Source organism: Chiloscyllium punctatum, chromosome 5 (assembly GCF_047496795.1).
Source record: "Chiloscyllium punctatum isolate Juve2018m chromosome 5, sChiPun1.3, whole genome shotgun sequence".
NCBI lineage: Eukaryota > Metazoa > Chordata > Chondrichthyes > Orectolobiformes > Hemiscylliidae > Chiloscyllium > Chiloscyllium punctatum.
The window spans coordinates 50,182,775-50,209,619 of NC_092743.1; the positions used below are offsets into that span (position 1 = coordinate 50,182,775).

The following is a 26,845-nucleotide window of genomic DNA, read 5'->3' on the forward strand; positions in this document are numbered from 1 at the left end:
TGTGAATACATGTCTAAAGGAGAAGATTTTCTGATAATGAAGATTCCTATACATCTATTTAGGGAGAGATGCTTTCTAAGTGCTGACAAATAGTGAAGAAGCTGATGCACTCTGCCTGAATTGTGTAGCATTAATTCTTAGTTCATTCATTTCACTAGAATGGAATGTCAATTACAATTGTGAGGCCAAACATGCACATGGGAATTTTCAGTTAGAAAAATTCAGGATTATTTAGTTCTTCTTTCAAAACAAATTCAATAGTAAAGGCCAGATTTGCTTAGCATTTTGTATCAACCTGATATAAAATTCATACTTTATAGTTTATGTCAGCATGTGGGAAATTTTATGGGATCCAAATAGCTTTTGAGACTTTTTAAGTTGACTATTTAATATACCATAGATTTAATGGGCACCCATCATTAAACTGTAGAAAAGAATCTCTGTGGTGCCTAAAGATGTCTGTAGATCTTGCATTTCGCTTAGTTGTGTTTTTACTACTTTCTCCATTTTTGGTGCTTATCTCTAATTGTTTCTTGCACAGGAATATCAGTCCTCCTCCCAATCAGATGATTGGTCAGTGCAAATTGCTATCAGTACCATTGTCCCATGTAGGTTTTGTGGTGCAAGGGTAATGTTCGTACCTCTGGGCCAGATGGTCTGAGTTCAAGTCCTACTTGCCTTGGAGCTGTATCATAAAATGTCCCAGTTGGTATTTACAAAATAATTCGACGAGTCTGATCAAATCTTTTTAATTCCATTAAAAATAGCAGAGCCATTGGTGTTAATCAGTATTGTATACTTTACTTGTTTATTATACACAACTCTGCACAACTTTCATTCTGCTTTGTTTATCTTCAATATCTCTCAATTGCCCAGCTAGATTTTGTGCTATGATTTAACTCAGTTCTTGCATTTACAGTTTAGATTGCTGGGATTATACAAGAGTTGGTGAAGTATAATTACTAGGAAAAATTGATCTTTTGGAAAAGTTTTTTCTTAGTTGGCTATCACAAGATTTAAGAGGAGTTTTTAAAAATTACATACGAGTTTTCAAAAATGAACAAGAAAAAAAGATTTCTTCCAGAAATTAGGAAAATATGTTTATGCAAAGGGCTATTGTACCATCAAACAAAAAACGAATGCAGCATAGAGTAGTTGTCTTCTAAGTATAAATATGTAAGGTTCTACAAATCAATGATCTCTTTTCCACTGCCTTCTTTTTCTTTGTTTCTCTTGATAAAACCTTTTATCATGATCTCTTCAACTTGAACTATCAAGCCATATTGATACTCTGTTATTCAAAGGGACTGCTCAAACTGACATGTAGGGTGTTGATACACAAAGGTGGTAGGACAAGCCTAGCATGTACTCATTTTAGTAAGGGATTCTTGGCTGTATAGTGCACAAAAGGGGGAAGTTCTGCTAAAACTTTATAAAGGGTTAGACCCTGCTGGAATATTTTGGCCAAAGTAGGGCTGTACTCTTCTTGAAGAATATCAAGACCTTGGAAAGGGTGTGGAGGAGACTTACAAGAATTGCACCAGGAATGAAGGACTTCAATTACATGGAGATACTAGAGAAGCTCGGATTTTTCTGCTAAAGTTTAAAGAGTAATTTATAAAAACTGTTCAAAATCATGAAGCATTTTGACAAGGTGAACAATTCAGGCATCAAGTATGTATTTGTGAATTAAGAAATTTTGTGATAATTATGTTAATATATTTGATTTGTTTTGTAGAATTTGGATTTACTTCATGAATCTGGAAATAATGAGGCTCTTCCAAACAGACTTCTTGTAACTGTGTTCAAGTCACTTGTTGTTAGTCAACCTGGAAGAGGGAGAATACTTGCCTCAAATGAAGAGAATAGCCAGTTGAAGAACTTTAAAAAATTTAAAAAGGTTAGCCACATATTATGCTTTATTTCAATTATTGTTAATTTTGGATTTCTTTGGAAATTGAAACACCATAAACTATCACTGTACCTGAGAGTCTTGTATAAAGTTGGAATTACTAACTGTTGAGTCATTGGACATAAGTGAGCTGCAGCCATGCAGGAAGAAAGGATGAATTATTTTCCATCTCACTAGAAGCCAAAGCTGCAGGTAAGTGCTGTTTCAGAGGACTTGAATGATGACTTCAGTGGAGTAGCAAATACTGATGGATATGCAGGCTGAGATGCCGGCCAAAATGACTGGCTTGCTAGAAAACCTGCTGTCATGGTCAAGGACTATAGAGAAGTCCAGCTCCATTTTGGAAGTGTATATTGTGTGGAGTTTCTCTTGTTACTCTATAAACCCACAGACACTGTCACTACAGCCCCCATACATATTGTAACATCTCCTAATCACCTAATCATGTGCCCTCATTGTGAGGATGTAGGAATCCTCTACTCAGACAGCAACTGAATCCTCTACCCATGCACTCTGACAGCAGCTCGAAAAACACTGCAGCATACTCCAGGTACTTTGCAACAAAAATAACAGGTTTTCAAAATAAATCTACCTGCAAGTTGGGTAACTGTCTCTTTAAATAAAACTGGAGCAAACTTCATCTTGCAGCTTGACATAAAATTTACATAGAGTGAAGCATGAATTTGTTCAGTGGACCTGCCTGTTTGGAACTAGGGAGTCCAGATTTGTATCAGCTGGCAGGATTGTGTGACATCAGGACTGTGCCAAACCAATTGCACTTGGTGAGCACTCTTCTCAAGAAGATGCACCAGCTGAGCCATGCCGGAAATGGCTGGCCGCACAATATGTCCCAGGAAGAAAACGTTCTGCATGTAAGGTTACGTTTTTGAGCTGAAAAGTGCACCAATAAGTCAGAACTAGTAAATTGCGATGCATTGCCCCTCTCCAGCTGGATTCAAGAATTATTTGTTTATTTAAGGAAACACTTTATACTTGAAGGCAGCATGTTGCTTGAGGTCTACTTAAATGGGAACTGTACAGGAGAATGAGCTTTTATTCTGTTTGTTCGTGGGATGTGCGGGTCACTGGCTAGGCTGGTACTTCTTGCTCATACTTAATAGTCTTTTAGAAATTGGTGGTGAACTGTCTTTTTGAGCCACTGTAGTCCATTTGGTGTAGGAATATCCACACAGCTGTTAGGAAGGAAGTTCCAGGATTCTGATCCAGCAACAATGAAGGAACTGCATTACATTTCTAAGTGAGGATGATTTGTGACTTGGAGAGAAAGTGATGCTATTGCTATGTAACTGTTTGGGATTATGTTTTCAGTAGGCACCTTATAATTGACTGTATAAAACCTTTTATTAAATGCAGGTTTGAATAGTATTTGTTGAATAGTTAAAAGCATGGTCTCAACTGACAGTTTGCTAAAATTCTTTTCTGTTGTGATAGGTTTTATTTCCTGGAGCAGAAAAGCTTCCTAAAATTATTGGGGGCACGGACCTGAAAGCTTACCAAACCAAAAAGAACTCTGAAATTGAAGAATGGTTAAGACAAGAAGTGGAGGTATGCCTTTGATTTGTGCCCACTGGCCTGTAATTCATTCCATTAATTCCCATGAATGAATGAAATTGATCATGAAAACAGAAAGCCCTGGCCAAATAGATTTTGTTAAACTGTTAGACAGCATATTTTTCAATCTGAATATGTTTTTAATTGCATTCAGACTCTAGTGTAATACATAATTTGTTTACAGGAGCAAAGTCATCAACTTAAAGAAGAGAGTCTTGCTGATGACTTATTCAGGTAAGGAACAACTAATTTTTAAAGGACAGTGTGCAATGTGAAAAAAATGAAAATGACACTTGATAGAGAGTTTTCTTTTAATACATTCATGGGATGTGGGCGATCCTGACTAGGCCAGCATTTATTGCCCATCCCTCGTTGCGCAGAGAGAAGTTCAGAATCATTCACATTGCTGTAGGTCTGGAGTCACATGCAGGGCAGACCAAGTAAGTTTCCTTCCCTAAAGGACATTAGTGAACCGATCAATCCCGACAATCGGCAATAGATTCATGGTTATCATTAAACGTTAAATTCCAGATTTTGATTGAATTCAAATTCCACCATCTACAGTGGTCAGATTCCGACCCATGTCCCCAGGACATTACCTTGGTCGCTAGATTAGTAGTCCAGCGATAATACCTCTAGGCTATCACCTCTGACACACAGTTAACTCAACGTGACTGCATTGCACAGTTCTTCCTTGAGCTGTTCCCTGCTTTGATGGTCTTTAAATACAAGGCTGAAAAATGAATTATTTTTATAAAGAACTGCCGTTATCACCAAGCCAAAGTTTCAAGCAAATTTGTGTCTTCCAATCGGTCTGAAAACGCTGCTTATATTTTGACAGTGCTGACAAATTCCATACAACAACTGAGACAGTTTACGATATGTAGAAAGCAGGAAACTATAGACCAGCTACTTTAACATGTATCAATAGGTAGTAGTAATGTGACATTTGGAAAGTCAAAATAAAGTCTATCAGAGACAGAATGGTTTATGTATGGTAAATCGCTAGAGTTCTTCAAAAGTGTAGCAAGCAATGTAGATAATGGAGGTCCAGTGGATGTATAATGCATTTAATTTAATAAGGTTATTATACAAGATAAGGTCACAAAAAGTTAACTGTATTTTATTAGCTTGAATAGAGAATTGGTTCACCAATAGAAACCAAAGAATTGAAATAATCGTATCATCTTCTCGTTGACAAGCTGTAACTAGAGGGGTATCTCAAGGTTCGGTTCTCAGACCTTACCTATTTACAATCTTTATTTGGATGTACAGGGATAGAAGATGCTATAGCCAGATTTGCAGATGACACTAAAATAGATGGGAATGTTAAGTTGCAATGAAGAAGTAAGAAATTTACAAATGGATGTAGGTAGTTTAGGTGAATGGGCCAAAATTGGGCTAATGGAGTTTAACGTGGATGAGTATTGCACAATTGCATTTTGGTTGGAAGAATTAAAAACAAGTTATTATCTAAATAGAAAGAAACTTCAAAATGTTTCGGTGCAGAGGAATCTGAGTGTCCTCATGCATGTATTACAGAAAGCAAGTATATAGATACAGCAGGTAATAAGAAGCACAAATTAAAATTTGGCATTTATTGCAAAAAGAATGAGATATAAAAGCAGGAAAGTATTCTTGAAATTGTGCAAGACATTGATGAGACTATATATGGAGTACTGCATGCAGTTTGGTTACCTTACTTGAGGAACAATGTTATTATATCTTCTTTCCAGAGATGAAAGGCTTGGCTTGTCTTATGAGAAAAGATTGAGCAGTTTGGTCTATGTTTACTAGAGTTTTAAAGGATGAGTTTTGATCTTTCATTAAGAATGGGCAAAGCAGTAAAAGAGGGGAAAGTGTGGCCTTGTTAGTCAAGGACAGTATAACAGTGGCTGAAAGAACTTTTGACGAGGACTCGTCTACTGAGGTAGTATGGCCTGAGGTTAGAAAAGGAGAAGAGAGGTCACACTGCTGGGAGTTTTTTATAGGCCTCCGCAAAGTTTCAGGGATGTGGAGGATAGGATCAGCAAAATGATTCTGGGTAGGAGTGAAAGGAACAGGGTGGTCATTATGGGGAACTTTAAGTTCCCCAACATTAACTGGAAATGCTATAACTCTAGTACGTCAGATGGATCAGTTTTTGTCCAACGTGTTCAAGAGGGTTTCCTGACACAGTCTGTCAAAGGGCTGACAAGAGGCGAGACCATACTGGATCTAGTGCTTGGTAATGAACCAGGCCAGGTGCTTGATTTAGTGGTAGGTGAGCACTTTGGAGAGAGTGACCATAATTCAGTTATGCTTAGTTTAGCGATGGAAAGGGATAGATACGTGACACAGGGCAAGAGATATCAACGGGGCAAGGGCAATTATAATGTGATTAGGCAAAACTTCAGATGCATAGAATGGGGTAGCAAAATGCAGGGGATGGGGGCACTCACAATGTGGAGCTGGTTTAAGGTACAGATATTACGTGTCCTTGATAGGTATGTCCCTGTCAGGTATGGAGGAAGTGATAAGGTAAGGGAACTGTGATTTATTACAGAAATTGCATCTCTTGTTAAGCGGACAAAGGAAGCTTATGTGATGATGAGATGCGATGGTTCAGATGAGGCGATGGAGAGTTACAGATTAGCTAGGAAGGATTTAAAGAGAGAGTTAAGAAGAGCAAAGAGAGGACATGAACAGTCTTTAGCAGGTAGAATAAAGGAGAACCCTAAAGCTTTCTACAGGTATGTGAGGAATCAAAGGATGACTAGGGTAGGAATAGGGCCAATCAAAGACAGAAGTGGGAAGTTGAGTGTGGACCCTGTGGAGATCGGACAGATGCTAAACAAATATTTCTCATTGGTTTTCACTCAGGAAAAGGATAATATTGCAGAGGAATAAAATGAGATACAAGATATTAGACTAGAAAGGATTGAGGTAAGGAGGTGGTGTTATCAATTGTAGAAGGAGTGAAAGTAGACAAGTCCCCTGGGCCGGATGGGATTTATCTGAGGATTCTCTGGGAAGCTAGAGAGGAGATGGCGAAGCCCTTGACTTTGATCTTTTGAGTTGTCATTGTCTACAGGTTTAGTGCCAGAGGACTGGAGGATTACAAATGTTGTGTCCTTGTTCATGAAGGGCAGTACAGATGAACCAGGTAGTTATAGACCAGTGAGCCTTACACCTGTTGTAGGAAATGTTTTAGAAAGGATTATAAGAGATAGGATTTATAATTATCTAGCAAGCAACAATTTGATTGCAGATAGTCAACATGGTTTGGTCAAGGGCAGGTCATGTCTCACAAATCTCATTGAGTTTTTTTGAGAAGGTGACCAAGCATGTGGATGAGGGTAGGGCAGTTGATGTGGTGTACAGTAAAGCCTTTGATAATGTTCAACCTGGTAGGCTGTTGGAGAAAATGCAGGGGCATGAGATTAAAGAACAAAGAGAACAAAGAAAATTTACAGCCCAGGAACAGGTCCTTCGGCCCTCCAAGCCTGAGCCGATCCAAATCTACTGTCTAAACCTGTCACCCAGTTCCTAAGCATCTGTATCCCTCTGCTCCCCACCCACTCATGCATCTGTCCAGACGCATCTTAAATGAATCTACCATGCCTGCCTCTGCTGGCAACGCGTTCCAGGCACCTACCACCCTCTGTGTAAAGTACTTGCCGCGTATATCCCCCTTAAACTTTTCACCTCTCACCTTGAAAACGTGACCTCTCGTTATTGAATCCTTCACCCTGGGAAAAAGCTTATCTCTATCTACCCTGTCTATACCCCTCATGATTTTGTAGACCTCAATCAGGTCCCCTCAATCTCCTTTTTTCTAATGAAAACAAACCTAACCTACTCAACCTCTCTTCATAGCTAGTACCTTCCATACCAGGCAGAATTGGGGTGATGTAGCATTTTGGATTAGAAAGTGGCTTTCTGTAAGAAGGCAGTGAGTGGTGGTTGATGGAAAATATTCAGCCTTGAGTCTGGTTATTAGTGGTGTGCCATAAGGATCTGTTTTGGGACCACTGATGTTTGTCATTTTTATAAACGACTTGGACACAGGCAGAGGTGGATGGGTTAGTAAGTTTGCAGATGACACTGAAGTAGATGGAGTAGTGGATAGTGTGGAAGAATGTTACAGGTTGCGGGGGACTTAGATAAACTGCAGAATTGGGCTGAGTGGTGGCAAATAGAGCTCAATGCAGATAAATGTGAGGTGACTCACTTTGGGAAGAATAACAGGAAGGCAGAATACTGGGTCAATGGAAAGATTCTTGATAGTATGGATGTGCGAAGGGATCTTGAAGTCCATGTACATAGATCCCAGAAAGTTGCCACCAGGTTGATAGTGCTGTTAAGAAGACATATGGTGTGTTAGGTTTTATTGGTAGAGGGATTGAGTTCTGGAGCCGTAATGCCATGCCGCTACTATACAAAACGCTAGTGCGGCCACACTTGGAATATTATGCACAGTTCTGGTCACCCCATTACAGGAAGGATGTGAAAGCATTGGAAAAGGAGCAGAGGAGATTTACCAGGATGTTGCATGGTCTGGAGGGAAGGTCTTGTGAAGAAAGGCTAGGGGACTTGGGTCTGTTCTCAATGGAAAGAAGAAGGCTAAGAGGGGATTTGATAGAGACATATAAGATGATTAGAGGATTAGATAGGGTAGACAGTGAAAGTCTTTTTCCTAGGATGATGACATCTGCTTTACGAGGGGGCATAGTTACAAATTGAGGGGTGATAGATTTAAGATAGATGTCAGAGGCAGGTTCTTTACTCAGAGAGTGGTAAGGGCATGGAATGCCCTGCCTGCCAATGTACTTAACTCAGCTTCATTAGGGAGATTAAAACAATCCTTGGATAAGCACATGGATGATGATGGGATAGTAAAGGGGGATGGGTTTAGATTAGTTCACGGGTCACTGCAACATCAAGGGCCAAAGGGCCTGTTCTGTGCTGTATTGTTCTATGCTCTATGCGAAGAGATCTAATTGATTGGAGAAGGTGCTAAAGAGGATGAACAAATTAAATGTAAAGTGGATGATTCACTTTATGGGGTAATCTAGATAAGAAGTCAATTTTAGGCTACAGAATGGCAGATTTAAAACAGATGAAGAATTACTTATCTCAAAGGATCGCTTATCTGTAAAATTAACTATCATAGAGTGGGGTAGATGATGGGACACTAACTACATTTGAGGAGACGGACAGATTTTTAATTAACAATGGATTAAAGGTTATGGGGAGCTGGCAGGAAAATGGAGTTGAAGCCAAGTTGAGATCAGTCATGATCGTATTAAATGTCAGAACAGACTCGAGGGTTTGAATTGCAGACTGCCTAGTTGATTTGATTTGATTATTGTCACATGTACTGAGATACAGTGAAGAGTATTGTTTTATGTACTATCCAGGAAAATCATACCATACATTAGTACATCAGGTAGTAGAACTCAATGCAGAATATAGTGTTACAGCTACAGAGAAGGTGCAGAGAAAAATCAACTTTAATATATGAGAGGTCCATTCAAAAGTCTGATGACCAAGGAATAAGCTGTTCTTGAATCTGTTGGTACATGTTTTCAAACTTTTGTGTCATCTGCCTGACAGAAGACAGTAGAAGAGAATACAACCGGGATGAGAGGGGTCTTTGATTATATTGACTGCTTTCCCAAGGCAATGGAAAATATAGACATAAGTCAATTGAAGGAAGGCTGGTGTGCATGGTGGACTCGGCTGCGTTCACAACCCTCCATAATTTCTTGTAGTCTGGGCGGAGCAGTTGCCGTACCAAATAGGATCTTTTCTATCGTGCATCTATAAAAATTGGTAAGACTCATTCAGGACATGCCAAATGTCCTTAGCGTTCTAAGGAAGTAGAGGAATTGGTATGTTTTCTTGACCACAGTGCCACCATCAATGGACCAGGCCAGATTGTTGCTGATCTTTACTCCTGGGAACGTGAACTATCTCCACCTCAGCACCATTGATACAGACATATCCTCTATTCATCTTCCTGAAGTTTATGAGCAGCTCCTTCATTTAGCTGACATTATTGGAGAGATTGTTGTCTTTAAACCATGCCAGTTAGCTCTCTATGTCTTTCCTATACTCTGCCTCATAACTGTTTAAGATCCCACCCACTATGGTGGTGTCATCAGCAAACTTGGAAATGGAGTTAGAGCAGAATTTGGCCCCACAGTTGTGAGTGTATAAGATGAATAGTAAGGGGCTGGGTAGGCACCCTTGCGGAGCACTGGTCTTGAGGATTGTCATGGAGGAAGTGTTGTTGCCTATCCTTACTGATTGTGGTGTGTGGATCAGGAAGTCAAGGGTCCTGATGCTGAGGCAGCAGCAGAGTCCCAGGTCTTGGTGTTTGGAGATGAGTTTGGTTGGAATTACGTATTGAAGGTAAAGCTATTGTCAATAAGTAGGAGACTGATGTACTTATCCCTAATATCCAAATGTTCCAAGGATGAGTGAAGGGCCAGGGAGATGGCATCAGCCTTGGACCTGTTGTGGAGGTTAGGTGAATTGTAGAGGATCAAAGCAATCTTGGAGGCTGGAGTTGATGTGTGCCATTACTAATCTCTCGATGCACCGCATAATCTGATTTTTGAGAAGTTTTGTAGCTCAGGTTGAGGTTCAGGTTGTAAGTTTGCTCCATGAGCTGGCAGGTTTGTTTTCAGATGTTTCATCACTATGCTAGGTAACATCATCAGTGGGCCTCCAGTGAAGCATTGGTGTTCTGTCCAGCTTTCTATTTCTGATTCTTGGTCTATTAAGGTGGGTAATATCCTCTGGTAGGACAGGATATGTGTTGGAAGTGTTTTGATAGTTCTAATGTTCATTTGAAAATAATGGCATTCTTTTAAAACTGGTAATTCACTCTATTTTCCAATATTAATGGTTTAAGAAAATTCCATTGTGCAGATTTGCATCAGTACTCGAAACTCATCAGTTATTCTCTGGGTGACATCATATCTTTGTACCAAGTTTTTATCCATTTCATCCATTAGCATTTGAGATGTTGTTTACAAATTAACAGTTATGAAATAATTGCCCTATCCACTTTCAGTGGCAGAAATGACATAATTTCAAAACCCCTACAATATGGTTACTATGCAGGTCAAGAGAAGATTAAAATTATTATGAGAACAGAAAAATGAGTTTCGAGAATAACTTCCATATTGGGATAATTAACCTGGTTTTGGTGCCCTGTGATTTCCAATGCAGTATATCTTGTCTTTTTGATTAGTTCTTTGACCTTGTAAAATTAGCTTTTAGACTCTTTGATAGGAGTTTTGCAAACTTATGATTTTCTTTTTCTTTATTTAACAACAATTTTATGAAAATCATTTTAGAATTGACTTCAGAATCTTATAACCTTTTCCACATTGCCCTGCATGATAACCACATTGTTTTTATTACACATTTCACAATTCCAGGGCCATTGAATCAAACTTAAGCAGTCCAGTCATGCCACATCCAGTCATAAATGCTGTTAATTAAGTTAAACAAACCACTGGAAGGGGAGACTGCACAAATATACCTATCCTTAGTATGGGGGATCCCAACATGCCAGTGCAAAAGATAAGGCTGAAGTTTCTTCAACAATTTCTAGTGAAAAATGCCAAATCAATAATCCATTTCTGATGGTGGTAACCTCTGGAGAAGACACAGTCTTCAGCCAATTCAATTCATTACAAGAAGTAGCTGAAAGTGCAGGATAAAATAAAGGCTGTGACCATTGGCAACATTCTGGCAATAGTACTGAAGTCTTGTACACCTGAAGTTGCTAGCCAATCTGTTTTAGTACAGTTACAACACGGGTATTTATCTGATAATGTGGAAAATTATCCAGTTATAAAAGCAGGACAAATCCAATTCGGCCAATTTGTCCTCCATCAGTCTACTTTATTATCAATGAAATGATAGATCATGTAATCCACAATATTATCATAAGCAGTAGCTTAGCACTCAGTTTGGGTTCCACCAAGGCACCTTGCTCCTGAACTCATTACAGCTTTGGTTCAAGCATGAACACAAGAGCTGAACTCCAGATGTGTAGTGAGAGTGACTGCTTTTGACATCAAGACTACATTTGAACATTTGTGGCGTCAGAGTCAACACTGTCAGCTAGTTAGCATCATATGTGACACAAAGGAAGATGTCTGTGGTTGTTGGAGTAATTCATCTCCAATCCAGGACATCTCTGCAGGAGTTCTTCTGGGTAATGTTCTCAGCTGAGCCACCTTCAGCTTCATCAGTGAATTTTTCTCTGTCAGATGGTCAGAAGTAGGGATATTCACTAAGCAGTATTCGCCATCATTCATGATTCCTCATATACTGAGTGGACAGGCAGAAGGCTGGAAGAACACAACAAGCCAGGCAGCATTAGAATCTGTACAAGTCGACATTTCAGATGTAACCCTTTTTCAGGACTGGAAACATCCTTAAGAAGGGTTACACCCAAAACGTCAACTTCTACAGATCCTGTTGCTATCTGGCTTCCAGCCTCCTGCCTCTTTACTTCAGATTCCAGCATCTGCAGTTTTTGTTTTGTTTTCTCATATGCTAAAGCAGTTCATGTTTAAATGCAGCAAGATCTGGGCAGTGTTCAGGATTGAGCTGACAAGTGGCAACTTATGTGCCAAACAAATGTCAGGCAATGGCCATCTGCACAGGGAGTGATGGTCTAGTGGTCTTTTTATTAATCCAGAGACCTGGGTAATGTTCTGGGGTCCCAGATTCAAATCCCACCATGGTAAATGGTGGAATTTAAATTCAGTTTTTCAAAAATCTGGCATTAGGAGCCTATTGGTGACCGTGAATTCACTGTCAATTGTTGAAAAACCCATCTGGTTCACTAATGTCCTTTAAGAAAGAAAACTATCATCCTTACCTGGTCTGCACTATATGTGACTTCAGACCCACAGTAATGTGGTTGACTCTGCCCTCTGGGCAATTAGGGAAATGGCAAATGCTGGCTCAGTCAGAGACACCCTCATCCTGTGAATAATTTAAAACAAAATTAAAATCCAGCAAAGCAGAATGTGACCATTACCCTTGACATTCAGTGGCATTGCCATCACTGAATCCCCAGCTGTCAACATCCTGGGAGCTACCATTGACTAGAACCTGAATTGGACCAGCCTTGTAAATACTACAAGAGTGCTAAAGGTTAGGAATCTTGCAGAAAATAACTCAGATCCTGACTATCCAAAACCTATCTGTCTACTTGGCACAAGTTAGGACTGTGATGACATACTCTCCACCTGCCTGGTTGAGGACATCCAACAACATGTGAGACGCTTGCCTTCAAAGATTGGTATTAAATTCCTAAACATTCACTGCTTCCACCACTGCATTCAGTATCAGCAGAGTATACCATCCACTAGGTATATTGTGGAAATTCACCAAGGCTCCTTAAGCCGCACCTTCCAAATCCATGACCACTACCATCTAGAAGGATAAGGGCAGCAGATACATTGAAACATCACCACCTACAAATTCCCCTCCAAGTCACTCACCATCCTGACTTGAAAATATCTTGTTGTTTCTTCACTGTAATTTGGTCAACATCCAGCAACTCACTCACTAATGGTATTGTAGGTGTACCTAGACTAAATGGACTACACTAGTTCAAGAAGGCAGCTTACTACCATTGTCTCAAACTCGGGATGAGCAATAAATGCTGGTCCAGCCAATGATTTGGAGATGCCGGTGTTGGACTGGGGTGTGCAAAGTTTAAAAATCACACAACACCAGGTTATAGTCCAACAGGTTTAATTGGAAACACACTAGCCTTCGGGGCTTCGCTCCTTCAGGTGTTGGACTATAACCTGGTGTTGTGTGATTTTTTTACTTGGTCCAGCCAATAACATGCAGATCCAACAAGTGAATAAGATTCCATAAGTGATCTCAAACATGTGCGAAGTTCTAATTCTAATTATATCAGCTTACTTCATTCGAATCATTATCTTTTTTCCACTTCCAATTGATCAGGTTAATACCTTTCTGTTAATTGCAAAATATAATATTTTCCCATTACAGATGTTAAGATAACTGGCCTATAGTTATGTTTTGTCATTCCAATACAAGTCTATTACACTGGCATTTTTTAATCACCTGGGACTTTTCCAGAGTGCCAGGATCCTGAGACAATTGCTACCTTTAGTTCACCATTAAATTTTGCCACATTGTATGTTTTCTTCTTTCCAATTTGTTACTGTCCTTAACTTGGTTAAACATGTTAAAAATCACACAATACCAGGTTATAGTCCGACATGTTTACTTGGAAGCACTAGCTTTCAGAGCGCTGCTCCGAACCACCTGATAAAGGAGCAGTGCTCTGAAAGCTAGTGCTTCCAAATAAACCTGTTAGACTATAACCTGGTGTTGTGTGGTTTTTATCTTTGTCCACCCCAGTCTAACACCAGCTCCTCCACATCTTAGTTGCTATGGTCGGTTTAATCCCCTTTCTAGAATTGTTTTTCCTCACTTTTTCCTGTGAATCAAACTATTTTCCTAAACACCTGCCAATCCACATGAATCATCTTTTCTGCTAAACTCCTTTCACAATCCACTTCAGCCAACTCTGCCCTCATTCTTTTAAAATTACCCTTATTTAATCTTAGCACATTTGCTTCTGACCCAATTTTAAAATTTTCAAACTGAAGGCTAAATTCTACCATATTATGGTCACTATTTCCTCAATCTGTTACTCTGAGAACATTTACCAAAATTACCTCATTACATATAACTTACATCCAAAAAAGCCTGAACCCTGGCTGGATCAATAACAACATTATTTTTGGAAACTGGCCTGAATACACATTATATATCCTTCTTCTTGCCTACCTCTGCCAAATTGATTATCCCAATCTAGATGAAGATCAAAGTCATCATATCCAATTGGGAAAGTGCTAGCCTAGTGATATTATCTCTGGACTGTTAATCCACAGACTCAAATAATATCCTGGGGACTAAGGTTCGAATGCCACCCAAAGGTGGAATTTGAATTCATTTAAAAAATAGACAATAGACAATAGGTGCAGGAGTAGGCCATTCTGCCCTTCGAGCCTGCACCACCATTCAATATGATCATGGCTGATCATCCTTAATCAGTATCCTGTTCCTGCCTTATCTCCATAACCCTTGATTCCACTATCCTTGAGAGCTCTATCCAACTCTTTCTTAAATGAATCCAGAGACTGAGCCTCCAGAGCATTCCACACAGCCACCACTTTCTGGGTGAAGATGTTTCTCCTCATCTCTGTCCTAAATGGTCTACCCCATATTTTTAAGCTGTGTCCTCTGGTTCGGCACTCACCCATCAGCGGAAACATGTTTCCTGCCTCCAGAGTGTAGAATCCTTTAGTAATCTTATGTCTCAATCAGATCCCCTCTCGGTCTTCTAAATTCAAGGGTATACAAGCCCAGTCGCTCCAGTCTTTCAGCGTAAGGTAGTCCTGCCATTCCAGGAATTGACCTCATGAACCTACGCTGCACTCCCTCAATAGCCAGAATGTCTTTCCTCAAATTTGGAGACCAGAACTGCACACAATACTCCAGGTGTGGTCTCACTAGGGCCCTGTACAGCTGCAGAAGAAAATCTGGAATTGAAAGTCTAATGATGACCATGAATCCATTGTCAATTATCGAAAGATCCCATCTGGTTCACTAGTGTCTTTTAGGGAAGAAAACTGCCGTCCTTACCTGGTTTGACCTATGTGTGATTCCAGACCCACAGCAATGTGGTTGACTCTTAACTGCCCTCTGGGCAACTGTGGATTGGCAATAAATGCTGCCTAGCCAGTGATGCCCTCATCCTGTGAATGAATGTATTTTTAAAAATTATCTGCTGATTTGTTCTGTCCTTCCTTCAATACACCTACTTTTTGGAAAGCTATAAGCTATATGCGCCAGTGTCATTTTCCGCTTGTTATTTCTTAGCTCTGCCCATTTGAATTCTGCATCTTCTGAATAACAGAATTTCTTGCTATTGCACTTAGAATATTCTATCGCCTACTAACAAATGTTCTCATTTCCTATCTGCATGTAGAAAAGTTACATGTATCTGAATATTTAGTTCTTAGCTTTGATCTCCTTATAACCACATCTCTAAATCCAGTTAGATCATACCCATTAATCTTTATTTGTAGTGTTAACTCATTTATTTTGTTCTAAATACTAAATCTGTTTATGTAAAAAGCCATTAACTTTGCGTTTTTGCCATTTTCTGGTTTTGACCTTATTTGCTGCTTTTTTTTAATGCTATGCATCTATCAGTACTTATTCCGTTCTGGAATAAGTAACATTTAAGAGGTCTGTTCAGCAGTCTGATAACAGCAGAGAAGAAGCTGTTTTTGAATCTGTTTGTACGTATTTAAACTTGTATGAACGTGATCAAACCTGACAGAAGAGGGTGGATGACAGTATAACTGGGGAGGGAATGGTCTTTGATTATCTTAGTTGCTTTCCCAAGGCAGCAGGGAGTATAGATGGAAGAATGCCTTACTGAGGAGTTAAGCTAAATATAAATAGAGCCTATCTCGAGTCAGTTGGCTACACTTTTAAGATCCTGAAAAGGAGTTTGGAGTAAATTCGATCACAACATTTTAGGGGAGATGGACTTCGAATGGATTCAATACATGTAATATATTTGTGGTGTGCCTCCAGACTACTAAAGTTCAAGTTTGCTTGTCTTTATATGTCTGACTTTGTAACCTTTAAATCGTGAATAGCTCTGCTGCAAATTGGAATAGCTGTATTGTTCATCTGTTCCAGGAATAATGCTCCAGGATATTACTAGTTTAATGGTCACTAATTCTAGCATAATGCAACTCTTATTTCATGAACTTTCCCTGGAGTATTTAAGCATTTGGGTTTTTCAGTTTTATGTTGTAATGACTTTTGAAAATGGACATTATACTTATGATAATAGAACTCCACGATACTGACAAATATAGGAATACATTGTTCTGTGTAATCCCATGCTGCTAAGAAATATTGACAATAGATTTTACAAATGTGCTAATCTTTGAACATTGTAAGGCAATGAGCATTTGTTGCTTAGAAACAATGTTTGCATGTAAATAAATCTCCAGTTAAATAATGTATTTCAGTTCAGAAATGGGGATGTTTTCCTGTCTAAGCAAAAAATGGTGGTTGAGTAGGGTAAAATTATGAAGTTAAAAGCTTGGTCGTCAAATCCTTGAACTCAAAACATTCATGGATGAATGCAAATCATTATAAAATAACAAGAAAAACAACAGATTGTGTTTTCAAGACTGCTCACCACCTTTTGTCTTGAACTGAGATGTGTGGGCTTTGACCCATATTCAGCCATTCAGAAGTTCCTAAAGTTACTCCAATTCGGCATCTGAGCGTTTCTTGAAAGGCTCTAATTTGTTCCCTCTTTTAGTATTTCTGGAATCTTTCTCTTGTCTATCTCCCTTTATGAATATGGATAGAAATCTACTGTAGCTCCTCCATCACCAGAGACACTCCTTTAAATACATTAGCTCTATTTTGGACAGGCTTTGAAGACTTGAAGGAAGAAATAATTCAGAATACATTGTTTTTTAGATATATTTACAATTTTAAGCTAATACCTATTTATGATTTCCAGTGACTGCCATTTTGCAACAATGGGACTAAAAAAATTATATTGTGTTCAGCTTGTATTGATGTGTGACTTCGGGCCTTTTTAATTTGTGACTTCCCGTTTTAGCAAGTACTTGAGTTTCTCAACCAATCTTTTTAACTTTTCCCTGCAAGATCTCATCGAAGTTATCTTTTAATTTGTTAATGTAATATGCTCTGTATTGTTCTTTAAAAGTGATCCACTTGTCCCCGACAGAATTTTCATTGGACAGCCTTTCAATCCATTATCTTCAGTTGTTCCATCACTTATTTGAACTAAGCCTTTTCTTAACTACTTTTAGCTTTCAAAATCATTTTAAACTTGTTTTTTCTGTGGTTATTCTTCTTCAAGTATGCTACAATTTCACTTTCCTGTCTTGTAGGATCATAGTGATTAGTGGGTCAAGATGAGCACTGTCTTTCATTGTTTCCTAGGCACAGAGGATGTGACCATGAATTACATTGACTAATTTTGACTAAATCTTTTGGGTTTTCATATTTAGTTGATTGAAATTCCTCATTAAAACAACTTTCCTATTCTCACATCGCCTTTCTCACATAGCCCTTCTATTCATAGAGTAAAATGATGAGCTCGAGCCCTTTGCAGATTACACTGATAAGATCAAAGGTATCCTTTTTGGACTTCATTATAAATTCCATATCATAGCCTTTGGTCCCAGTCTTTTTGGAGAGAATATTGGGAGACATCATTTCTCCAACGTACTAAATGCAACTGCCTCAGGCAACTGACTCGTGTCTGCGTGGGTTTCCTCCGGGTGCTCCGGTTTCCTCCCACAGTCCAAAAATGTGCAGGTTGGGTGAATTAACCATGCTAAATTGCCCAAAGTATTAGGTGCAGTGGTAAATGTATGTGAATGGGTCTGGGTGAGTGCGCTTCAGCGGGTCGGTGTGGACTTGTTGGGCCGAAGGGCCTGTTTCCACACTGTAACTAATCTTAAAAAAAAACTCTTTACAAATGCAAATTTACTAAGCAATTCCCTAACACTAGGCAATCTCAAAAAAATGAATTTCATTTCTTTTTAATCCAGATTTGCGTATTAATTTTAACTGGACACAATCATGCATCAGCAAATTCTGTTAGGGGTGCAATGCCATCAGACTCCATCAATGAGAATATAGTTTGGTGGCCATGTTCTGTTGTTTTCTTATGCTCCTAGGCAACGTGTATTTTCCCACCCTCCTGAAGTTACTTTGAACAAAAATGCCACTTTTTGAATTTACTTAGAAAGAAAAGTAAATTTTTGATTCTTTTATAGATAAAGCATTTAATTTTGTCATTCCACATTTGAAGTATTGCTGATGTTTTGTTTGACTCCAGTTAGAAATAAATAGATATGTAGAGATAAAGTACTTGTGTTAATTTAAATTCAAGTCTGGTATATTGGTGTGTAGCCAACTCAAACTTCTCTTTGAATGATTACCAATGCTTCTACATTGGTATTTTGAAGAAGGTACTTTGTAAAGTCTAAACCTTAACCACAACTAAACATTTACAATCTTATGGCTTCGGTTTAAAATGATTGGGGTTCTGTTTTTGTTGAAAAAGTTTCAGTTAAACTGATGGATCATGAACACTTACCTTGAAAATGCTTCTGGTCCATGAGCTAAATTTAAATGTTAAAACTGTAGACCTAACCCCAAGCAGTTAGTATAAATGTCCAAACGAAACCTCTATTGTATGTAGTACTTAGACTGAATCTAACCAACAACGTTGTGAAATTTAATTTTGTAATATAGTTGCAGAAATCTTGGCTATCATCAATACTTGCTGCTAGAAATTTAATATTAATATTACTCGTAAGATGAATGGAAGTTGAAATTTGTTTCAGACGACAACACGGATACTTGGGTGTATTTCTGAATGTGTATGATGTGTGTTTATTTGAGTCAAATGTTGATTGTGCTATCAAGTGGAATATTTTTCATTTATACATTCCTTTGATGATTTCAGGCTTATTTATAGATTGTTATTAGCCTTAGTCTCCGAAACATCAGAACCTGCCCCCCACAAGCAGTGTAATATTTTCTAATTGCATGATAATCTTTCTACATGGCAAGTTGACTTGAAAATGGAGTCGCAGGTAGATAGGATAGTGAAAAAGGCGTTTGGAATGCTTTCCTTTATTGGTCAGAGTATTGAGTACAGGAGTTGGGAGGTCATGTTGAGGCTGTACAGGACGTTGGATAGGCCACCGTTGGAATATTGCATGCACTTCTGGTCTCTTTCCTATTGGAAAGATGTTGTGAAACTTGAAAGGGTTCAGAAAAGATTTACAAGGATGTTGCCAGGGTTGGAGGATTTGAGCTATAGGGAGAGGCTGAACAGGCTGGGCTGTTTTCCCTGGAGCGTCGGAGGCTGAGAGGTGACCTTATAGAGGTTTACAAAATTGAGGGGCATGGATAGGATAAATAGACAAAGTCTTTTCCCTGGTGTCGGGGTGTCCAGAACTAGAGGGCATAGGTTTAGGGTGAGAAGGGAAAGATATAAAAGAGACCTAAGGGGCAACTTTTTCATGCAGAGGGTGGTACGTGTATGGAATGAGCTGCCAGAGGATGTGGTGGAGGCTGGTTCAATTGCAACATTTAAGAGACATTTGGATGTGTATTTGAACAGGAAGGGTTTGGAGGGATATGGGCCAGGTGCTGGCAGGTGGGACTAGATTGGGTTGGGATATCTGGTCGGCATGGACAGGTTGGACCGAAGGATCTGTTTCCATGCTGTACATCTCTATGACTCTGTGACTGCTGCAAACTTTGCTGCTCAAACTGTTTTTAATATAAACCCCATATATTGTTATCTTTTATGAATTTGATTGAACCCAATTCGCAAAGGTAACCAGTTTTTGTGTATTTCTTTGCCATCAAAATTACTTGCGCAAATTGTTTTAATGACTAATTTTAGGTCTTTACAAAGGAAAGTATTATATTTCATTTTGTATAAAAGGGAAAAGAGAGTGTGCTTTTTATTTTAGAAGTAACCTTCTTTCTGCATATTCTTCTGAGAAGCTGAAACAACTTAGCTGTTTTGGAAACATGGAAACACAGAAAATGTAGGAGTGGCTATTTGGTACTTCGAGCTTTTTCATTCATTCAAAACGATCATGGCTGATCCTCTATTTCAATGCTATATCCCTGCTTTATACCCATACTGTTTGATTCTTTTGAAATCTAGAAACTTAACCTGGCTTTTTCTTGCACATAATTCAGTGAATTGGCCTCCACAGCCTTATGTGGCAGAAAATTCTACCGGGTCGCTATCCTTTGAGTGAAGACTATTTTCTTTAAACGGTCCTAAATGGTCTACCTAACATCCTGAGAATGTGTCCTTGGGTTCTAGACTCTCCGGCTAGGCGATACATCCTCCCTGCATCTAGTCTGTCCATGTCTGTTAGAATATTATTCATTTCAATCAGATACCCCCTCATCCTTCCAAACTCTAGTGAATACTGATGTTGTTGAACCAATCTCTCCTCAGGACAGTCCTGCCATCCTTAGTATTATTGTAGTGAACCAGTGTTGTACTTCCTCTAGCAAATATCTTTTTTTAGATAAGAAGACTAAAATTGCATGCTGTAATCCAGTTGTGATCTCACCAAGACCCTGTATAATAAGACATCCCTACTTTTGAACTCTCATCATTTTGCAATCAAGACCAATTTCCCATTTGTCTTCCAAACTGCTTGATGCATCATCTTATTTACTTTCATTGACTGGTGTACAAGGACTTTCAAATCTCTGTGTATACCAATACTTCCAAAAATATCATTGTTTAAAATAATATTCTTCCTGTTTTTCAGCCGAAGTGTACAATTTCACATTTAGCTATGTTGTACTGTAGCTGCGATGTGTGTATCCCTCAATTTGTCTCCTCCCTACAAAACTCAAACCTGCCCATTTTGTGTCATCGTCAAACTTGGGTAATGTTACATTTGGTTTCCTCATCCAGGTTATTTACATGTATTGTGAATGACTGGAACCCAAGCACTGGTCTTTGTGGTATTCCATTAGTCATTGCTTGCCGCTCAGAAAAAGACTCATTTATTCCCACTATGTTTCTTATCTGTCAGTCAGTTCCTGATCCATGCTAATATTTTACTCAATACTACATACTTTAACTTTGCTGACTAACTTGTTACAAAAAGCTATATCAAAATTCTTCTTAAAATCTAAATAAATCACCACATCCACTGGTTCTCGCTTACCTGTTCTAAAAATTACATCCTTAAAAAAATGCTCCAGGAGATTTGTTACATGTGTTTTGCCTCCATAAGCCGATGCTGGCTTTGTCCATTCCTGTTAATGCTTTCCAAAGATTCTGTTATCATGTCTTTTATAACTGAATCTAGCATTTTCCCTACTACTGTTAGGCTAACTGGTCTGTAATTCTTTGTTTCGTTCTCCCTCCCTTTTCAAATAGTGAGGTTACATTTGCCACCTTCTCATCTGTAGGAACTTTTCTAGAGTCTATAGAATCTTGTAAGATGATTACCAATGCACTTCCTTAACTATTCTGCAATGTAGATTATCAGGCCCTGGCGATTTGTCAGCTTTTAACCCCATTAATTTCTTAACTGACAGTGATTTCTTTCAATTCCTCTCTCTCTCTCTCTCTCTCTCTCGCATTCGACCCTTGGTTCCCTAATATCTTTTGGGAGGTTATTTGTGCCCTCTTTTGTGAAGATGGAACCCAAGTCTGTGTTCAATTCTTCAGCCATTTTTGTTCCCCATTGTAATTTCCCCCGTTTCTTTCTGTACGTTTTTACTAATCGTTTTCTCTCCACATATTTATTGAAGGTTTTGCACTTAGTTTCTATGTTCCTACTATTTTACTTTAAGTTTTGAAACTTAAAATTAGGTGTGGGAAGTCTGCTTAAACAAAGCTGATTTTAACATTTTTGTGCATCTGTGAAAATTTTAAAAACTCAAAGAGCTCATTTAACTGGTTCATGTTATCATGTACTATTGGCTCTTGTCCACAGCTCCCAATCTGCTGCTGTATCTCCCAGGCATGTTCTTTGAATCCAGTCTAAATAGAATATCACAGCTGACTGCACAGTTTAGATTAAATTGGAGCAGCAGTTTCCCTCGGCCTGCACTGAACACATAGCAGCAGATGGCAAAATAGGGCAATTGTTTAATTCTAGATAACGGAAGACTACACCTTCAAGATGCATTGTAGGGACAAAGCGAAATCTGATTCTCTTCTTTTCTGCTTCTAATCAGTGCCTTCTCCGAACAAAATTGCTGAAATCTGTAACAGTGAGGAGTAGATAAAAGTCAAACCTTTGTTTTAAACTTACACAAATCTCTCATGGGTTTCTTGCATGTATTATATAAATGTCACAATATTCAGTAGCTGTCTTGTACTTTGACTGCTGGAATTCTTTTCCTTTTTATCCCGTTGTTTTTCATCATATCAGTAATGACAGAGATTAAGTTAGAAATGAGAAAGTGTTTCAAAATTGTCACATAATTCTCAAATGACTCCTGCCAAAATTAATTCTGGCGTAAAATAATTTTATCCATTGTAGTTGGTTGTGATTTAATTCTACATTATGCATTCTGCAATTTATAAAGTGTGAACTGCCAGTTTTGCTGTTAATAGTTGTAATTTTGAAATGTCAGAAAGTTTACAAATGTCAGTCTCCACGTGCATTCTGTGCGGGCATGTCTAAATCTCTCGCTCAACATGCAGCTTGTATCACCTACTTGATACCATGCACTGACTTGTAGTTAGTGGGTGGCACAGTGGTTAGCACTGCTGCCTCAGTGCCAGAGACCTGGGTTCAATTCCCACCTCAGGCGACTGTCTGTGTGGAGGTTGCACATTCTCCCCGTGTCTGCGTTGGTTTCCTCCGGGTGTTCCGTTTTCCTCCCATAGTCCAAAGATGTGCAGGTCAGGTGAATTGGCCATGCTAAATTGCCCGTAGTGTTAGGGGCAGGGGTAAGTGTAGGAGAATGGGTCTGGGTGAGTCGCGCTTCGGCAGGTCGGTGTGGACTTGTTGGGCCGAAGGGCCTGTTTCCACACTGTAAGTAATCTAGATATAACCCCAAGCGCAGATCTCTGAGCTAAAAAATTGAGGTCAGCTTTTAATGTAAGTATTGTCTGAAATGTATAATTATTAGCTGAGAAATGGGCTTGGGGTGAGGGGAGGTGGAGGAGGACATATACACCAAGTATGGACCAAACCATACATTTTGGCATCCAAAAGCAAGGTCTTGACCTGTATACTGCAATCTACGATATTTTTATTTTAACAAGGCTAATTATCTGAATTAATTTGCAGATATGACCCAAAGTCTGTCAGAAGAAGATGATGAATTTGAAGAAACAAAACATCCCTTGCAGCAATAATCATTTGTGCCCCTTGATCTACAAAAGCCATTGCATGTCGCTGAAGATATTCAAAAATCAGTCGTGTATTTTTTTTCAAATGTTTACAGCTGTATCTTAATTTTTAGCTTCAGCTCTGTTCTAGTTTTAATTGTCAATCATTTTCTTAAGTTTTTATCTATTTTCTATTAACCATGTGGTGGCTTGCACTGAACTTTGTGAGGAATTGAGGGAGGTTTTGCTGATAACCCATGAGGTAAAGAAGACCAATAAAGAAATGTATGTGCAGTATGCAAATCGAATAATTGCTAAAGACATGAATGTATCATCAAGTTGATTCAGAACAACAGTGCTGAAATTGTTTAAGGTATTCATAAGGCAGAAAATGCATCTTTTGGTGCATGCTTTCTAAGATTCACAAACATTAGCCTTTAAACAAACTACTATTTTTATAACAAATGTATGAGAGCTAATTTGACTGATATACACTCACTTAAGATTGTAATTTGTACTATAACATGTATTTCTTGAAAGCAAAATATCTTTCAGTTTGCATTGTCTATATAAAAAATAAATTGTTTTGCATATGAGTTTTGTTTTGATTCAGAAATGTTTTCATAAAATTATTTATTTTTACATTTCAGTTCTATATTCTGTTTACTATCCAAATTGAGGAAGAGTGTTGGAAAGGAATTTGTTAGTATTAAATTTATGAAGAGGTGTTGAGATGACTTTAGTTAATTCACTTTTTCCTTGAGGTACATTTATTTCATGGGAAAATATAATGTAGCTAAGCTTTTCTTTAATACCTGTAACAAAATCATAAACTCCCTTGTATGTACTATTTGTCTAGCATACATATCCTTCATGCTGTTTATTTGCCATTTCATGTGACATTTTATCTCCTTGGTTGAAATTGAAGACTCTTTAAAAAAACGAAAGATCACACTAAATAGATTAAAGCAATCAAAGGACCAAACTGGAATAAAAACTATCGACCATGATGTTTTAAACTACAATAAATCAAAAATGGGCAACCAGTAGAAGTTGCACCTAAACAAGAAAGGATATCATGTAACAATTAAATGTTGTATTTTTAAAACCTTGTAAGCTTTCTCACTAACTTTTTATTGATTACAGCAGTTATCCTCTTAAGCTTGTTTACAAGATTCACAATTGTTACATTTCTTTTAACATGAAACCCTTCTCTCTGCAAAAGAGAAAATAAATGATATTATAGATTAATTAGGAGGGATACCTGAACTTGTGGTTTAAAATAAGGTTGAGGAGGCTTTTCAAGATAAAGTAAAATAACTTCGAAAGCTGTTTCATAAGATAGGACAGAGATGGCTGGTGGTTTTATCAGAAGAAAGATGGAAGGGGAAAGATGGAGAATAACATGCATTTTCCCAGCATTGAGCTTTCCATGAAATCGCTTTCCAACATGAGTCAAATCTTTGAGTAAGGGACATGGAAGTAAAGATCTGAGTCACCATGGATAACCCCCTTGTTCCTGTTTGGGGAAGGGCATTGTATATGATGTCCAAATGATGTAGCAATTAAGTCATAACATATCTCAAATATATTTCCTCCCATGTTTTACTGTATGGTCACCTGAAAAGGCAGCAAGTTCAGCAGTAAAATTATGGGACTACTCCTTCAAATTAGAAGATCTGCAATCAGCAGCCATCAAGCCTGCATTTCACTTATTCATTAATACAGCTATAAGACCTGAGCAATGTATAATCTCCCTTCATTTTTAACTGAATGCCAGTTTATGTGGCGGAAATCTTTTCTTTGCTTTAGTTGTATTCCCTTTGAGATCCAAGTGTATGCGCCATATTATCCACGTGATTGTTTTGAAGTTAAAACCATTTACCAAGCATAATCCTGTTCTTTCAAAGCATCAAGATCTGATTACAATGGTTGAGCATTCTCTACAGCCCCCATCAGACTCATATTTTAATCTCATCCGTCAAGTTCAAAATCTGGTGTGGGATAGCTGCCCCTTCCCCAGACTTTGCCTTATTAATTTCTTGCTAACATGATCTCTCAAAAAATGTTCTGTAAATGTAACTTGCTTCCTCCAAGATTCTACCTCCACCTCATTTCCTTCCCTCCTCCACTGGTGCTCTCTTTCATCCTTCCAAAGGTTGGTGTACTTTTGAGACCAGCACACCAAATGAAGCAATTTTTTGCTGTCAGTTTAAGGCTAAGAATGTGCTAACTCAGAACTATCTGTGCTGTCTTTGGTGACCTTAGGGAAACACGGACTTAAAGACAGATATGGGTACCTTGACAGCAAAGCCAGGATTTGGTGTAACTCGCTCTTGATGGAGTTTGCAACTTTTTCAGGAACCTCACATTGGAGTTAAGGCCTGAGTCTACCAGAATGTCCGAACAATTTTAAAATCTGCAGAATACCTATTAACAATGTTTTTAACTTGCTAAGTACTTTCTAGCTGCTACTAGCTGTGGACTATTGGCACAAAATAGATTCTCTTTGAGATTGTTGCCTTTGATTGCAGCAGCTAGCCTGATCATGGAGTGCAGTTAATTGCATGGTAGCAAATTGTTACGTGGATAAAAGCAAAACTATGTCAGTCTGCACTTTCTGAAGCAGTAGGACAATGCATCTGAAAGGGTACAAAAACATTTCTTGCATCATGTTTGGATATCTTTCTCTCGCCACTAACCTACATGTAATCTACAAAGCCTGTATACTTAATTCACATGGTCTCCATTTGTGCTGCTTCCACTTTTAAACTGTATTAAAAAACCAGTATTTCCAACTTCAGAGCAACTGTAACTTTAATCAAAATCCATTCAATGTGTAGATGTGCTCACTGCTTATTAGTGTACTTTCTGATATCTGTTTAGTACATATTCTTAATCCTAATCTAATGCACTTTTATATGATGTCTCATGCTTGGGTTGAATGATGTGATGTGATGTGGATTTCTTGGAACTGAGGTAGCTTTAAACTCGAGAGCTAAAATGCAAGAATTATTTGTGGCTTACAACAACTCTTGAACGGGCATGAGCAGATTAGATATGCCTTATTTCTATCACATGTTGATAGTTATTCATCCAGGGGATAGTTGATGGTTCTTGTATCTTTTAAATACATTGAAAATCTTCCACAATTTTTGAAAATTAGAGTGTTAGCTCTTCAGGCTGGTTCAAACTATTGTATCTGCCTGCATACTTGCTCTTTGCAAAGGGCAAATCAGCACACCAAATGAAGCATGTCAGGGGATTGATTGTTTTCATTACATTAATTATGCTCACCTTAACTTCAATGCTCAGCCCACTTCTAAGCATGCTCAGCCATGTGTTTTTGGGTTTTTATCCAAGTTATCAATCTG

The 26,845-nt window shown here is 38.4% G+C and overlaps 1 protein-coding gene across 6 annotated transcripts in view; it reads left to right on the forward strand.

Annotated features, from left to right (window-relative positions):
- Positions 1 to 24,020, forward strand: part of nbn (nibrin) — a 52,624-nt gene extending 28,604 nt beyond the window's left edge. For 5 of the 6 annotated variants that reach the window (XM_072570271.1, XM_072570275.1, XM_072570277.1 and 2 more), the window contains 4 exons: positions 1,739 to 1,900; positions 3,365 to 3,478; positions 3,669 to 3,718; positions 23,431 to 24,020. In XM_072570271.1, the coding sequence (XP_072426372.1) occupies positions 1,739 to 1,900; positions 3,365 to 3,478; positions 3,669 to 3,718; positions 23,431 to 23,461 (357 nt within the window). In that variant the 3' untranslated portion in view covers positions 23,462 to 24,020. The remainder of the gene's footprint in view (positions 1 to 1,738; positions 1,901 to 3,364; positions 3,479 to 3,668; positions 3,719 to 23,430) is intronic. The other variant, XM_072570274.1, reaches the window with a different exon arrangement.
- Positions 24,021 to 26,845: the final 2,825 nt, after the last annotated feature.